Here is a 15751-nt window from a genome sequence, read left to right as displayed (position 1 = left end):
CAGAATTAAGAATAGCAGTGAGAGTGCAAAATAAGATAACTGAGCAATTCTCATTAAAAGCAGTGTTGCCTTATAGTGTTGCCTTATATAGGCTTGTACAGAAGTATAACAGAAACAACTAACATAACAGAGTTTTTGGATTATACACAATATTCCTCCTTAATCCAAACTTTTCAAACTTCTAACACCAACAAGGCTTCTCAAACTTTCGAATCTGCTTTGTCTCAAAGCCTTAGTGAAGATATCTGCAATTTGCTCTTCAGTGGGGCAATACTTCAATTCCAATTTACCTTTGCTAACATGATCTCTTAAGTAATGAAATTTGGTTTCTATGTGCTTGCTTTTGCCATGAGAGACTGGATTCTTTGAGAGATTGATAGCCGACTTGTTGTCCACAAGAAGTTGTACTGGTTTCTTGTATTCAATCTGCAACTCATCAAGGACAGCCTCCAGCCAAGCACTTTGGCACGCAGTTTCAGCCGAGGCAACATACTCCGCTTCACACGAGGAGAGGGCTACAACACTCTGCTTTCTTGAACACCAGGATATTGATGCTCCTCCATACTTAAATAGATAGCCATGTGTGCTTTTTCTCTCCACTTGATCACCACACCAGTCCGAGTCACTCCAGGCCTCCAAGACTTTCTCCATGCTACCGGATCCTTTAGGAAAAATAATCCAAAATCTACTGTTGTTTTCAAGTATCATAGGATGTGCTTGGCAGTGGTGAGGTGTGTGTGTCTAGGATCACTCATGAATCTATTCACCAACTCAACTACAAAGTTTATGTCTAGTCTTGTATTACATAAGAATCTGAGTGATCCTACAATTTGTTTGAATAGAGTTGCATCTACCTTCTCTTCTTCTTCGAACTTGGACAACTTCAAGTTTGCCATAATAGGAACTGAGGTTCCGTTGCAGTTTAGCATGTTAAATATCTTCAAAATCTCATTAATATATCTCTTTTGATGAATCAGGATTCCGGCTTCATTCTGAACAAATTCCAGATCGAGGAAATAAGTCAAATAGCCAAGATCTGTCAATATCGTATTCCTCTTTCATTCGTTTCTAGAATTCTGCGATTTCCTCCTCAAAATATCCAGTTACAAGGAGGTCGTCAACATATAAGCATATTAGTAAGGTGCCTTGTTGTTTGGGTGATTTTACATATACCCCAAATTCTACTGCACACTTCTGAAATCCCATTCTGAGAAGCAATGCATTTATGTGATTGTTCCATGCCCATGGTGCCTGCCTGAGTCCATACAAGGCCTTGTATAGCCTATACATCTTCCGTTCTTCACCTTTCTTCACAAAATCATGTGGTTGTCTGACAAAAACTTCTTCCTCCAATGATCCATTCAAGAAAGCTGACTTGACATCCATTTGGTGGATCTTCCAACTTCTCAAGTTTGCCACTGCAACAACCAGTCTTACAGTTTCTAGTCGAGCAACCGGTGCAAAGACATCAGTAAAGTCTATTCCCGGTTTCTCCAAGAAACCCTTTGCCACCAACCTAGCCTTCAACTTTGCAATGCTTCCATCGGGTTTGTACTTAGTCTTGAACACCCACTTGACTTCAATGGCTCGTTTATTCTATGGAAGTTCTACCATTTTCCAAGTCCGGTTTCTTTCTATAGCTTTCAATTCCTCCATCATGGCCTCCTTCCACTCTTTCACGTTGACAGCTTGTTCCCAAGAGAGAGACTCAGCATCAACAAGATAGGCGAAGTGAATAAGGTCACCTGAGTCTACAACTTCATTGTCAGCGAAGATCTCATGATCTACAAGCCTTAAGGAGGGAAACTTTACTCGTTGTGATCTTCTACTGTTGTTCTCTAAACTTGCATCAGCTTGTTCGACTTCATCAGACTTCTTCTCATCCACATAGCTAGACACCACAAAACTTGGCTTCGCCACAACTTCTGTTTTATTCCAGTCGAACGTGGCAGTTTCATCAACCAGCACATCTTTGCTAATAACTATGTGATTCTTCTCAGGATCATACAATATTTTGTACCCACCAGTTGAATGGTAGCCAACTAGAATCAAAACTTCACTTTATCGTCCAATTTCTTCCTCTTTTCATTTGGCACGTGCTTGTAGCAAACTGATCTGAAGACCCTCAGGTGACTTATCGATGGTTTGAATCTTGTCCAAGCTTCTTCTGGTGTTGTGCCTTCCAGAGCTCTTGTTGGACTCCTGTTGAGTAGATAAGCTGCAGTGGAGACAGCTTCTCCCCATAGGAAACGTGGCAGATTCTTCCCTTTGATCATGCATCTCGTCATATCCAACAAAGTTCTATTTCTCCTCTCACCAAGATCATTGTGATGAGGTGTATATGGAGTTATCACTTTGTGCACAATTCCCTTGTCCTGACAGAATTCATTCATCTCCCTCAAGTGGAATTCTCCACCACCGTCTGTTCTGAATGTCTTGATCTTCAGTGTCATTTGTCTCTCCACCATGGCACAAAATTTAAGGAAATATGCGTAAACTTCCTTCTTTTCTTTAAGCAAGTAAACCCACATTTTTCTAGTGTATTCATCAACAAAGAGAAGGAAATATTTGTTACCTCCAAGTGTTTGCACATCAATCGGCCCACACACATCAAAACAGACCACTTATAGAGGCTGCTTGGCCCTTTTATTCACAGCTTTCCTGAATTCTTTTCTGGGTTGTTTCCCTGCAGCACATCCTTCGCAGATCTTGTTCGGTGTAACAATCGTGGGAACGTCTTTCACCAAATCTTTATCCTTCAATTGACTTAAACTCCTGAAATTTAAATGTCCATAGCGATAATGCCATAGCCACTCTTCTTCTCCAGCACCTGTTGCAACCAAACACTGAACCTCTGTTGCATTTAAATTTACCTTGAAAGTTCGTTTTCGAGAAAGGGGGGCCTTGAGCACCAACCGTTGTTTTTCATCAAACACTTCAATATGCTTTTGTTGCATCGTCATAGTGTACCCCTTCTCCAGAAGCTGTCAAAGACTCAAGAGGGTGCTTTTCATAGTTGGGACGTACAACACATTGTATGTACGCAACTCTTCCATCCTTACGCGTAATCACCACCTTTCTAGAACCTTCAGCCTTGATAATGTTGTTATCCGTGAAAGGTATTGTGCTTTTTATGCTCGTATCCAAGTCGAGTAACCAATCCCTTTTGCTTGTCATGTGGTTGGAGCAGCCCATGTCCAGGTACCACGAGATTTCATCATCTGCATGGCATGTTTTTCCAGCAAGCGACACGTAATCTGTCTGCCTTGTCTTTCTCTGACATCTGTCTGTCACCTCCTTTGTCTTTTGAACACACATCACCTGTGGGGGTCTCCAGCTTTCTATGTTTTTATCATGCCTTACAACGCTCATCAGTAACACATGGTCTGAATCCGATTTGCAATCTTCCTTCGCTAGATTTGCCTCATCATTCTTACCTTTCTTAGCAGTCTCATTGTGCCAACATTCAGATGAGTAGTGTCCGTATTTATTGCATGTAAAACACTGTATATTTCTCTTATCGTAATTCTTTCTACCTCTTCCTCTGGACTTTCTTCCACCTCTACTATTTCCTTCTCTTTGTTCGTTGTCGCTTTCGTCTTTGAGTTGCTTAGTAGAATTAATCATTCTACCTCTAGTTCTATCACCACGCGATCATCCTATACCTCTCTCAGTACCACGATTCTTGAAATTTTGACTGCTCTTAGCTTGCAGTGCTTGATTCGTACTTTGTATTGCATTCTTTTCTACCGTTCTTCTCTCGATCAGGCGTTGTTCATGTGCTTCAAGAGAGTTATGTAACTCTTCCACTCTCATCATTTCCAAATCTTTGCTTTCTTCTATCGCCACAACAATGTGATCGTACTTGGGTGTCAGCGTTTTCAAGATTTTCTCAACGATATTCTTATCTTTTACCACCTTATCACACGCCTGCATTGTGTTAACAATGACTTGAATTCTGTCAACATATTCTTCAATGGTTTCTTGCTCTCCCATACTCAAGAGCTCATATTGCCTCTGCAGCGACTGTAGTCTAACCTTCTAAACCTTTCCTGAATTCCCATATCCATCTTGTAATATGTCCCAAGCTTCCTTGGTTGTTACTGCTTTTGACACTTTCTGAAAAATTGTCGAAAAAACACACCGGTGCAGCAGCATGCGTGCCTTGCAATCCAGTTTCTTGTTTTCTTTATAGGTTTTCTTTGCTTCTTCCAAGTCCCCCTTTGTGGGTTCTTTAAAACCTTTATTTAGAACTTCGTCAACTTCTTGGAATCCAAGGATGGCATCCATCTTCACACACCAATCATCATAATTCTTACCATCGAACACCGGCAAGCTGTTCTGGATTATCCCCGCCATCACTTCTCAACATGAACCCTTCTTCAGTTAATGAGTTATTGATTTTTCGATGATACACCAGGTGATCGAACCTTGCTTTGATACCACTGATAGCGTGAGAAAGGATGACAAAGAGCAGGATGATGATATGAGAGTTTTTGAGTGGCAGAAAGGGAATGAGATATGTAGAATTAAGAATAGTAGTGAGAGTGCAAAATAAGAGAACTAAGCAATTCTCATTAGAAGCAGTGTTGCCTTATATAGGCTTGTACAGAAGTATAACAGAAACAACTAACATAATAGAGTTTTTGGATTATACACAATAGTTTTTATTGTGAGAATTTAAAGTAATCAAATTATTTACTTAAAAATGTGTGAACCAGAGATAGATTCAGGTATAAAGTGTAGAGATGATCTTTGAAAATCTAAGGGATAAGGGTGATGAATTGGATTATCTAAGGGTTGATGATGATCTCTTGATACAAGTTGATATAACAAGTAATAAACATACACTAGTACAAAAATCGCGTACAACATCGAATATTTTGGGCTTTTAATGGCTAATTCGCGAACGACCTCATATTAAGAGACGTTAAATTGACGTCGAATTTTTGAAATTCGACGTTCAATTAATGTCGAATTTTGTAAATATATGACGTTAACTTAACGTCGAATTTTATTAATATACGACGTTAATCAATTTTTTTTTCTTTTTTTTAATTAATTGTGGTCCTTTTTTACAACCTGAAAAGCAGAAAAACAATAAATTTCAGTTTTTGGTATTTTATAAAGCAAGAACTATGAATGTAGTATCAACAACAAAAAACAATAACCAACAACAAACAAGTTCAACAAATAAGTTCTTCAAAACGAAAACGAAAACTAACCTTCAAAATGTGGGTTTGTCGGAATAAAGTATCGTCGCCGGTGATAGAGAAAGCAGAATGTGCCTATGAAGAACAAAAGCACAAAAATAATCGGTGAAAACAAACGAAAATCATAAATAAAATGCATTTGTATAAAATGAAAGAAAGATTACATGTGATGGTCGTCAAACTTCGTTCGAGAAAAGTTTGAGAAGAGAAGAGGGTATCGCGCGCTAAGATAAAGTGAATGAATTTTCAATCTCCCGCTCAAATTTTTATTGAATTCACTAACCTTTTGACGTCTAACACTGGGGCATTCGACGTTTTATATCCTTTTTACGTCGAATTACAATTCTAAACGACGTTTAATAATTGCATTTATTTACAAAAAGGTCACCGATCATTTTTAACATTGGCTATTCAATGGTTAGACGATAAACGCGTGACGTTATACGCTGTTTTTGTACTAGTGATATGTAGGATTATAATTTGTGGAAATGAATTGTGACTACAATTAAAGGTAAAAGACACTTTTGTGGTTGAAGTCTCTTAAAAGAACTCAAAAGGAAAACTTGAATTTTCTTCACCAAAGTACAAGAAGTGCATTTGATCCATGCCACTTGGACTCTTATAAGATAAGTGTAGAGTTGCCACTTGAACTCCTTCTTTCAAGATAAAAGAATCAACTCAAAGTCTTGCCTCGTCATGGTTTATGCTATTCTTCTTCATTTGAGGTGCCCAACTGTGTAGGATCCCTTTATCTCATCATCTCTAAATAGAGCAATCACACTAGCAAATACACTAGTTCAATTGTAATACAAAGTATCGTATCCACATAAATTTAATCCATCTTTATAAAAACTATAAAGTTATTTGGATTATAATTTTAACAAATTGGTTGTAAAATAATAATATCTAAAATTCAAATTTAAAACAAATAAATTTCAAAGTTAAAACAAATAAATTGTATGAATTTTATATAGGCTCAGTTAAATATTAAATTTTCTTATTATATTTTAATGAGATTTAATAGAATGATTATGTTATTTTATCAATCTTTATTGAATTATTTATAAAGGGGTTTGCTAACTTGTGTACGCTCTTTTTTCAGTTGGTACATTTTAGCAATGTGTACCAGGTTTTAGTAGACAAAAATATCCTCATATATTATGGATTCGAAGTTTTAAGGTCAAGGGGTATTTGAATAATTTTCAGTCTCAAAACTAAAAAAAAAATACAAGAAACCCTCAACCCCTTACTCACCTCCCTCATTCCTCTCAACCCTTTCTCTTTCATCTCTCTCCCTCTAACATTTTCTCCATCATCCCTACTATAACCCTAACTGAAAAAATCAAAAACACTTGTTGTTAAACAATTTGCCTTTGTAGAGAGTTGAGTCATTGGCATATTCGCCTTCAAGCAAAGATTCATTCAAGTCTCTTCAATTTCATTATCTTCACTAAACTCTCTAATTTCATCATCTACAAATGTTGAATCATCATCTCTACAAAAACCCTCCAAGCCAATTATCAATTCTTCGAATGTCATTATGCTTGTGAAAATTAGATAAAATCAGATAAGACAAAAGTTATAAAATGAAAACTCATTACAGAATCATTTTTTGTAATAAATTGTTTAACAATGAGTGTTTCTGATTTTTTCCAGGCCAATTACCAATTCATTTGAATGTCATTATGCTTGTGAAAATTAGATAAAATTAGATAAGACAAAAATTATAAAATGAAAACACGTTATAAAATCATTTTTTGTAAGAAATTGTTTAACAACAAGTGTTTCTGATATTTTTTTCAGTTGGGGCTACCGTAAAGATGATAGAGAAAATGTTGAAGTGAGAGATATGAAAGATAAAGGGTTGAGAGGAATGAGGGAAGTGAGTAAGAGTTTCGGGGTTTCTTGTTTATTTTTAGTTTTGAGGATGAAAATTATTCAAATATCCTTAACTTTAAAACTTAGAATCCATAATATACAAAGATATTTTTGTCTATTAAAACCGGTACACATTACTAAAATATACCAACTAAAAAAAAGAGCGTACATAAGTTAACAAATCTCATTTATAAAAGAGAGATCATTTACAAGTATTTAATCTAACTTTATAAATAAATAGATATTTATCTATGAATATAAAAGTGTGCATAGAAATATATAAATATTATAAGAAAATCATTAAATAACAATAGATATTAAAAATAATGAATCATTAGTGATTAATTTAAATATTAATTTATAAACTAAAAATTATTGATATATAAAACAATTTTTATTATAAATAAAAAATTATAATTGATTTTTGAAATAAAGTATAAATTGATTTATAGCATTAACTCCTAAGAATTTAGTTACAAAGAAAATAGTTTCAAATTAAATTATGGATAGACTATTTTAGATACTAATAATTTTTAATTTATAAATTTATTATAATAATTATTTATTTTTTATTTTTAAAATTGGTTGTTATTTAATAATTATTATTTTTAGTATAAGGAAATAATAATATAGGACTGAGAGGTAAATAGCTGTTTATCTGATAAAGTCAGCTATTACGATGTTAAAAGGTGTCGTTGGGAATTGAATTGAATGAAGTGGTGTGAAAATGAAATGGAAACATTTCTGTCTGATTACAACAAAAGCGGAAAAGAGTGATTGCGTGTTTGGATTCACGTGAAAAAAAAGCTACTTTTGAATCATTTTCTTATCTTCATTTTGGATTACACTTAATCTATTAGCTTCCGAGGGCCCAATGGCCATGCTTTCATGTATGATTAACAACACAAAGTGAACGAATGCGACATTGTCAACGTACTTAAACGCGGCTTTAGATTATTTTTGTTTTTTAAGAGTTTATCTTCTTTTCTTTTTTCTAACGCGATTATCCGCATTAAAACCGGAGCGGATTTAGGAGTGATGAATGAATGTCTCAAATTTGCTTAATCATGTCATTTTTAACTGTAGTTATAAAATTTTTAATGCATTTATTTTATTACAATATTTTATGGATGTTTTATTAGAAAAGTTAAATCTTGATATTTGATTATAAAAAATACTAGCGTTATAGTTAAAAAGCACTGAAATTAAGTTCTTTCTTTTTCTTAGTTCTTTCGACCTGACCTGTCTTGTTTAAGTGTTTCTTGATTCTAGTTTTTTTTGTCTTTATTATTTTTCGACGTCCAAATTACTTTTATCATGTTATTTTTATGTTACGTAACACTGATATTGTTATGTAACAGTATTGATTTAATATATATATATATATATATATATATATATATATATATATAATTTTTTTAAATTATAAAAATTTAAAATAAATTAAAAATACATGAACTCACACATGACACTGACACGTATTGTTTATATTTTGTAAACAAATTAGACGATGTTACAAAAATTTATCAAAACAAAAACTACATTGAACATGTAAAAAAATTTGAACATGTAAAAAAAATGAATTTTACATTAAATAAAATCAACAAAAATTAGAACAAAAATAATATTTAAGCTTAAAAATAATTATTGTCTAAATTTGTATATTGCATTGTTGTTGAGAGAGCCTCTTAGTGTTAATTTTGTAAACTCCATTACTTAATATGTAATAGATGTGTGATTTTAACCAAGTAGATTCATTTATGTTTAATGTAAAAGCTTTGATAAAGTATATCAGTTTAAAATTGGAGCATAAATTAAAAATCATACGTTGAAAGTTTCGATTATAATAAAATTTGAATTATTATAAAATGTATTCAACGCCAAATTTTGTTCGAATCTTCTATTGAAATATGACATCATAATTCAAATTACAATCAAAATAAATTTTAAAAATACAACTATAATTTAACTTACAATTGAAATAAATTTAGTAAGTAAATCACCAATACACCAGCATATATAAACTATTAATTAAATATAAATATATGTACATAAGAATTTGAATTTTCTAGTGAGTTCGGTAATGTTTTAAAAAACTTTTATGTTTTTAAAACATATTAAAAGCTTTATTAATATACTTACATGAGTGTGTTTTAAAGGATCACAAGAAGAAAAGCACTAAAAAAGTAATAGTTAATCCTTAGTATTTCATTCTCGTAATGCTTCCATATCTTAATAACACCATACTCAAACGAGGCTAAATTACTACCTATGTCAATTACCTTCACACAACCATATCAATTAATTTCATCTCAATCATAATTTAAAAACAATAAATACATATATTTCTAACCATACACTTTTGTAAAATGAAATCACATAATGATCACACCATTAAAAGGAATTTAAAACAAGTTTAATTAAGTTTTAAACATAAGAAAACATCGCTTGAGTAAGGTTCCCTTACTAGAGTTATATTTTTTAAGAGAAAATTTACATTGTCTCTTCCTCATTCAAATGAAGAGAAATTGCTTAAGCAATTATCTCCAAGGCTTAAGCATTAGACTCCAAGAAGAAAAACTTAATATAGTGATTTCATTGCTCGAATTATTATATTCCCATAAAAGAGATAATTAATTATGTATTTTCCTCCCTCAAACTACCAAATGTCACTTTATTTAAATATCATTGATTGTATAATATTTGGATGCTTGAGCAAATAGACTTTGATACAAAATTAAAATTTTCACCAATTTAGTATAGTTTGAGTGATATATACATATATCAACACACTAAAAACAATTTTCAAATGTTCCAAAATTCAATGTCTCACATTTCAACCCATTTTCTTATCCATTTTATTTAAAATCGAATAGGTTTTCACCCATTTGTTTCCAGCTTTAAACATTATATAGAAAATGGAAATTTAACTCCAATATTATTAAGACTTTATAAAACAAGTTCAAAATTTCAGTCAAATATAACATTTTAAAATGGATAGACATTAAAATATAACATTTTTTTCAACTGTAGACATCTACCATTCAATCAAAGCCAAATAGCCAACTACAATTCACATGAATATAACAAACAAATAACCTCAGACTCACAGAAACACATATTATCAACTCATACCCCACATGCAAGTAAGGAGTTTGAATATCTGTTCCTGAACTTCACGTGCAACTCAAAAAGAGGAGAGAAAAGAGAAAAACAAAGTAAAATAAAACTTACCCAATTGAAGTTTGTTTGATCAATCAAAGCTAGCTTTTATCTTGCAGAGTTCGAAAAGAAAAGGAAAACTCCTACTAAAAAGGTAAAGAAAAGTCAGAGAAATTTAGTGTTATAGAAACGAAGAATGAAATTGTTTGTCTATATTATAAACCAAAAATTTAAATTAAAACACGTTCACTAATTTTAAAACCTTCTTGTCTAAAACTTGTAAAAACATGTTTTTACACAATCAAAATACAGTTAAGAAAACAATTTGATGCAGAAAAAAAAAATCACCTTTGCATTTCACATTTATGAGTTGCATTGGATAAAGAAGACTTAGATTGAGGTATTGTCCGTCAACTCCTAGGGATGTTGGTATAGATTTGGTCTAGCTTTTTTTTTCTTCAAAATTGGGTTTGATGCACCTTCATCGTGCTTACATGTTATCTGCTTGTGTCTTATAATACCCCATCTCGAATTAGAAAACTATATACTTTTAAATATTATATATATATATATATATATATATATATATATATATATGTGTGTGTTAGTGTTTGAAACATGTAATTTAAGAGAGTAATTTATTTATTTGAATAATTTAAAAGTTTTTAAAGTAAAATAATTTGTTTAGACGAAAAAATTAAAAAGAAAAATGAACTTGAGGAATTGTAAGAAGATATATCAAACAACTAAAATAATAGTATTTGAAATTCACTAAAAAAAGAAAGAAATTGAAACTTCACACGTTTTCTCATTGGTCAAGATGAAAAAGGTCCATAAATAAAAAAAAGCTGGCTTATATCAACCTTCAGTTTAAGTTAAGTCAGTTTGAGCCAAAGGACGTGCCGTTAGCTCGTGTTGAGTTTGTTTGTGGCAAGTCAGCCTATAAGTTGAAGGTCGTGCTAAGTTCTTTTAGACCAAAGATCGAGCTGAGTCAAATGTAAACTAAATATCGAGCCGAGTTAGCTCGAGTTGAAAATTGTGTGGAAGGTCAAGATAAAGATCATGTCGACTAGACCCAGGCTAAAGGTCATGTTTAGTGGCCAAGTCAAGCCGAGTGGACCCATGTCAAAGGTCGAGCTAAGTGAGTTCAGGTGAGGTCGAAATGAGTGGAACCGGGTTGAAGGTCATGACGAGTCAGTTGAATTGATGGTTGAGATGAATCAACGTAAGTCAAAGGTCGAACCCTATTGATTCAGACTAAAGGTCAAACTATGTCAACTCAGATTAAAGGGTAGAGATGAGTTATAAAAAAATTAAATAGAATTTTGTCTTCAAAAGAAAAATTGAATTACTTTATCCAAAGAAAGAAATTTAAATTTAAGATATTTCAAGGTTTAATACCTATTTTTGTCCCTTGGTTTGTAGGATGTATTTAAAGTTGTCCTCATTTTTTTCCAAAAGTTCACAAACTTCCTATATTTTGCAAAAACGGTTCATATTAGTCCTTTTTACTTACGGCGTTAAAAACGCTAACGACGTAATTGTCCTCCTGGCAAAAAATGAAGATTTACACTTATTCATTATGTAACAATATCAACCCAATTGGCGTGACAACGTTAAAAGTTGTTCGACACCGGAGTAACGCACACCGGAATTAACTACTTGCTCTGTTTTCGGCCTTCGGTTGTGTGCTCCAACATGAAACCCACTATCGAGGAAGTGAAGTTGATAGGGTTTAACCCTTTGAAAGCTGAGTTTTGCTCTGCCGCTTCAAGCTAAAAGGTTGTTTCGAAACTCCTTTGGATGCCAAAGTCGACGTCTTGAAGAAATGGAGTTGGTCCGAGGATGATAAAAGGTAAAATTGGGTCTTCGTAATTTGAAGCCAAACTCAATCTTTTCTCTTCAAGTTCTTCTAATTGTTTGGTTGTGTAAACAACAAAAGTCGAGATATGCTTCTATTATCGATCAGTGCTCTGCCCTTTCCTTTTGGAAAGTTTTATTGAGATCAAATTTAGTTAGGTAGGAGTAGCCAGAAATTCTCCATTAATTGGTTCTATTATACTCATTGTTTGTTTTAGGTTGTTAATCATGGACATACTTCCTTTTTCCTAGCTTAAGTAGTCCTTCTGTCATTAGTATTTTTAAATGCCGTTTGTGAAATTAATCATGGCAAATATTTTCCAAGTCAATTTTTAAGTAGTTTTGGAAAATATTAAAGTTTACTTTCATTTTGAATTATTGATTTTTGGCTCTAAGAAATTTAGTAAATTGGAAATCACTTCTAAGAAGTATACCCGCTGCATTGTAATCCAACTCTATTATTGATAATTCTTTTTAGAATACAAGAAAACCATTTATCATGTTTCAAGTGGCTCTTAATTATATCATGTAAGTTGTGTGATATGGGTATGGGTAGGGTTAACAATGGGTCGGGTCAGACACAAATAGTGCTTACCTGCAACCCGACCTGTCGGATAAAACTGTACTCGTTACCTGCCCTGCACCCGTTGGATACCCACATAAAAAAACTCGTAGATTTTTTTCAACCTACGGGTACCTGTAGATACCTATTTTCAATCACCAATAATTTAAAAATACATTTCATAAGTTTTTAAATAAGATTTAAATTAAATTGTAAAAAAATAAATAATATTTAACATAGACATCCAAGTAGAATTTAATGGATAAATAAATAAATAAAATTTTAAATATAAACTCAAATTAATAGTATCTAAAATATATAACCAAGTACAAATAATTTAAAAACAAAATTGTTATAAAAATAACACTCTAATATCTATGTTTTCTTTCCAATATCTCCGTTTTGAACACTTTAATTCCTGAAACAAATAAAACACAAATAAAATGTTAGACATCCTAATAATAAAACAGAAAAAATTCAAGTTAAACTTGAAAAAATTCTCACCCATCAATTTAAATCCCTCCCACATGCGCATAAACCATATATAGGTTCGTGAACCATCTTGGAATCAAAGAAAGTTAATTGAGATCATGTGAGGCAGTGCTAACAGCTTTCAGTTGTTGTGGAATCAAAGAAAATTAATAGAGAATCATATGTAGTAAAATAATTATTGCATATAATTATTGCCTAAATTGTTTGTTTTCTTCTCTTCTGTGAGTTATTTTTTTTATCAAACTTTTAAGAGAATGATCTATGATAAAATAAAACTATTGCAGCAAGAACTTATGTTTTAAAAGACAGAATATTCCCCAATTTTGATGTAAAATGTATAGCAAACGCAAAAAATTCATGTTTTTTGCTTTACTGGTTTTAACAAATATGCATAATATATTTTATGTAGGGAAACTAGTAATTAATGAATACTGAAGGTAGGCAAAAACAAAAAAAAAAATTATTGCTGTAAGAGGCGTGTAAATGTTTTGTGGTTAAATGAGGTTACCTCACTCATCTTTCTTAATTCTTTCCAAATAATCCTTTACAAGGTGTTTTTTAATTCTTGCCATGGGTTCTTTAATTCCTGCTATTGAAGGCCATCACCCATGAAAGTATAATTTAGAAGATGAAAAAAACAGAGAAAAGGGTTTAATCACTTCTTGGATTCAAACACTACTCGTGAAAAAATCACATCTACCCACTCAAACACCACACAGGAAAACTAGAGAACAAAAAGAAATTATGGAATTAGAAAAGAGATAGTTAGAAAATAAGTTAGATTATCGTGTGCGTGTGGGATTTTGTAGATCTGCCTTCCTCTTGTTCACGCAGCCGCACAAGAAGATAAAATATAAAGTTCACAAACTTAAACCTAATAATAAACCTAAGGATAATACGGTAATTTTAATTTATTTACGGGTAACAGGTACCCACGAGTATGGATATTATGATACCCGAACTTGACCCGTCCGTTAATAAGCGGATATTAAATTACCCGGTATCAACTACCCACAGCGTATTTTACTCGCGAATACCCGCGGGTACAAGTTTTTTGCCAACCCTAGGTACGAGTGCTTTTAAATGTTCAAGTATGAGTTTGAAATAATATAAACTTGCACATGTTTGAGGGATCAATTACCACATGATATTATAAAGTATGTTATAAAGTATGGAGGGTTAAAAACTTGCACAAGTGGCTTCACTAGCCGTCTTGCACAGTATAGTGTCACCTTGGCCATTCGTCCAGTGGAGGATGGATATTGTCGGACCTTTCCCGATAGGCGGACATAGAAGAGGTTCCTGTTAGTTGTCATAGATTACTTCACAAAATGGGTAGAAGTTGAAGCCCTAGCAACGATCATGGCTCAACAGGTACAAAAGTTTATGTGGAAGCTAATATGTCGTTTCGGACTTCCCCAGACGATCATCACTGATAACAGAAGACAGTTCATCAATAAGAAGCTAGCCGGGTTCTACAAGAGCCTTGGAATCAAGCATGTCACCAGCTCGGTGGAACACCCCCAAACGAACGGTTAGGCGGAGGCCGTGAACAAGACAATCATGACAGAGCTAAAGCGAAGGTTAGGGGAGAAGAAAGGTGGCGAACGATGTGCCGCCAGCTAATAAATTCAAAAAGGGCTTACGAAAAATTACTTTTAAACGATAAAGTGTCGGATGATCGAAACGCTCGCTTGTAACTTGGCGAAATATAAAACACAGTGAAAGCAAATTTGGGAAAAATAAAAGAAAATTGTTGTATTAATGTGAGCTCGGGGTATACATCAATGGTGTTGACGGGCCGGTGAAGCAAACACTTTACAAAACCAAAGTTTGCTGCTCGGCCCCTTGGTCGCCTTCAACATCTACCGACACTTCCTTTGGAGTGTCTGCCCCCTCACCGTCTAGCTCGTCCAACCCAAAGTTGTTAGGCATTTCGCTGAGGGGAATCAAGTTCCCCTCATGGACTTCTTTCATAATGTCAAAGCCCTCCGCCAATGGGTCAACTCCCAGAAGGAACATCGCCTAGCGGAGAGCCTTGTTGAAACCCTTCTCGTGCTCAGTCACGAAGGAGGCATTCAAAGCCTTGATTTCCTCGTCCGCCTTCAACAACTTGGCGATGAGGGCCTTGTTCTAAATGGCCAGTTCGGCTCGTTAGGTGAGCAACTCATGTTCCTTCTCGGCTTGCTCATCCATCCTGCCCTTCAACTTCTTGTACTCTTCAACCGCCCGGTCACCCTTTATTTGGGTAAGTTGGGCCTTCTCTAAGGCTTCCTTCCACTCCCACCTCGCCTCGTCCAACCTTTGTTAGAGGTCAAACTGTTATTTTTCACACCCTTTGTGGGTGGCAGTCAACGGTTCCAACTGAACGCAAAGCTCCGCAAAAAAATTCCTCTCCTTAGTTACGCCTGCACCTCCTTCGTGCTCCTCCTATCGGGAAATTCGTGCAAGTACCAATTGAGCATACCCGTCCCAAACGACAGCTCTAGAGCAGTGTTCGTAATTTCCTTTTTGGACGATTGTTCAACGATCAAACGCTCAGCCGAGTTCATGTGAAAATTAGTCTTATGGCTAACATGAAACT

General features: G+C 33.8%; 1 protein-coding gene across 1 annotated transcript; it reads right to left on the bottom strand.

Annotated features, from left to right (window-relative positions):
* Positions 1 to 2624: 2624 nt before the first annotated feature.
* LOC124840384 (uncharacterized) lies at positions 2625 to 3627 on the bottom strand. Its single transcript, XM_047316430.2, has 2 exons — positions 3076 to 3627; positions 2625 to 2984 (listed from the first exon to the last, which is right to left on the bottom strand). Exons 1-2 carry the CDS (start codon positions 3625 to 3627, stop codon positions 2625 to 2627), a joined length of 912 nt encoding a protein of 303 aa, XP_047172386.2.
* Positions 3628 to 15751: the final 12124 nt, after the last annotated feature.

The sequence above is a fragment of the Vigna umbellata genome, chromosome 1 (assembly GCF_029865625.1).
Source record: "Vigna umbellata cultivar VRB3 chromosome 1, Vumbellata_1.0, whole genome shotgun sequence".
NCBI lineage: Eukaryota > Viridiplantae > Streptophyta > Magnoliopsida > Fabales > Fabaceae > Vigna > Vigna umbellata.
This window is presented reverse-complemented; position numbering and strand designations above follow the sequence as displayed.

Excerpts from the sequence above, each read along its gene's own strand:
- LOC124840384 (XM_047316430.2), bottom strand. The coding sequence starts at position 3,627 with ATGATTAATTCTACTAAGCAACTCAAAGACGAAAGCGACAACGAACAA. Across the intron at positions 2,985-3,075 it reads AGGCTGAAGGTTCTAGAAAG|CTTCTGGAGAAGGGGTACAC; the intron begins GTGGTGATTACG and ends AGTCTTTGACAG.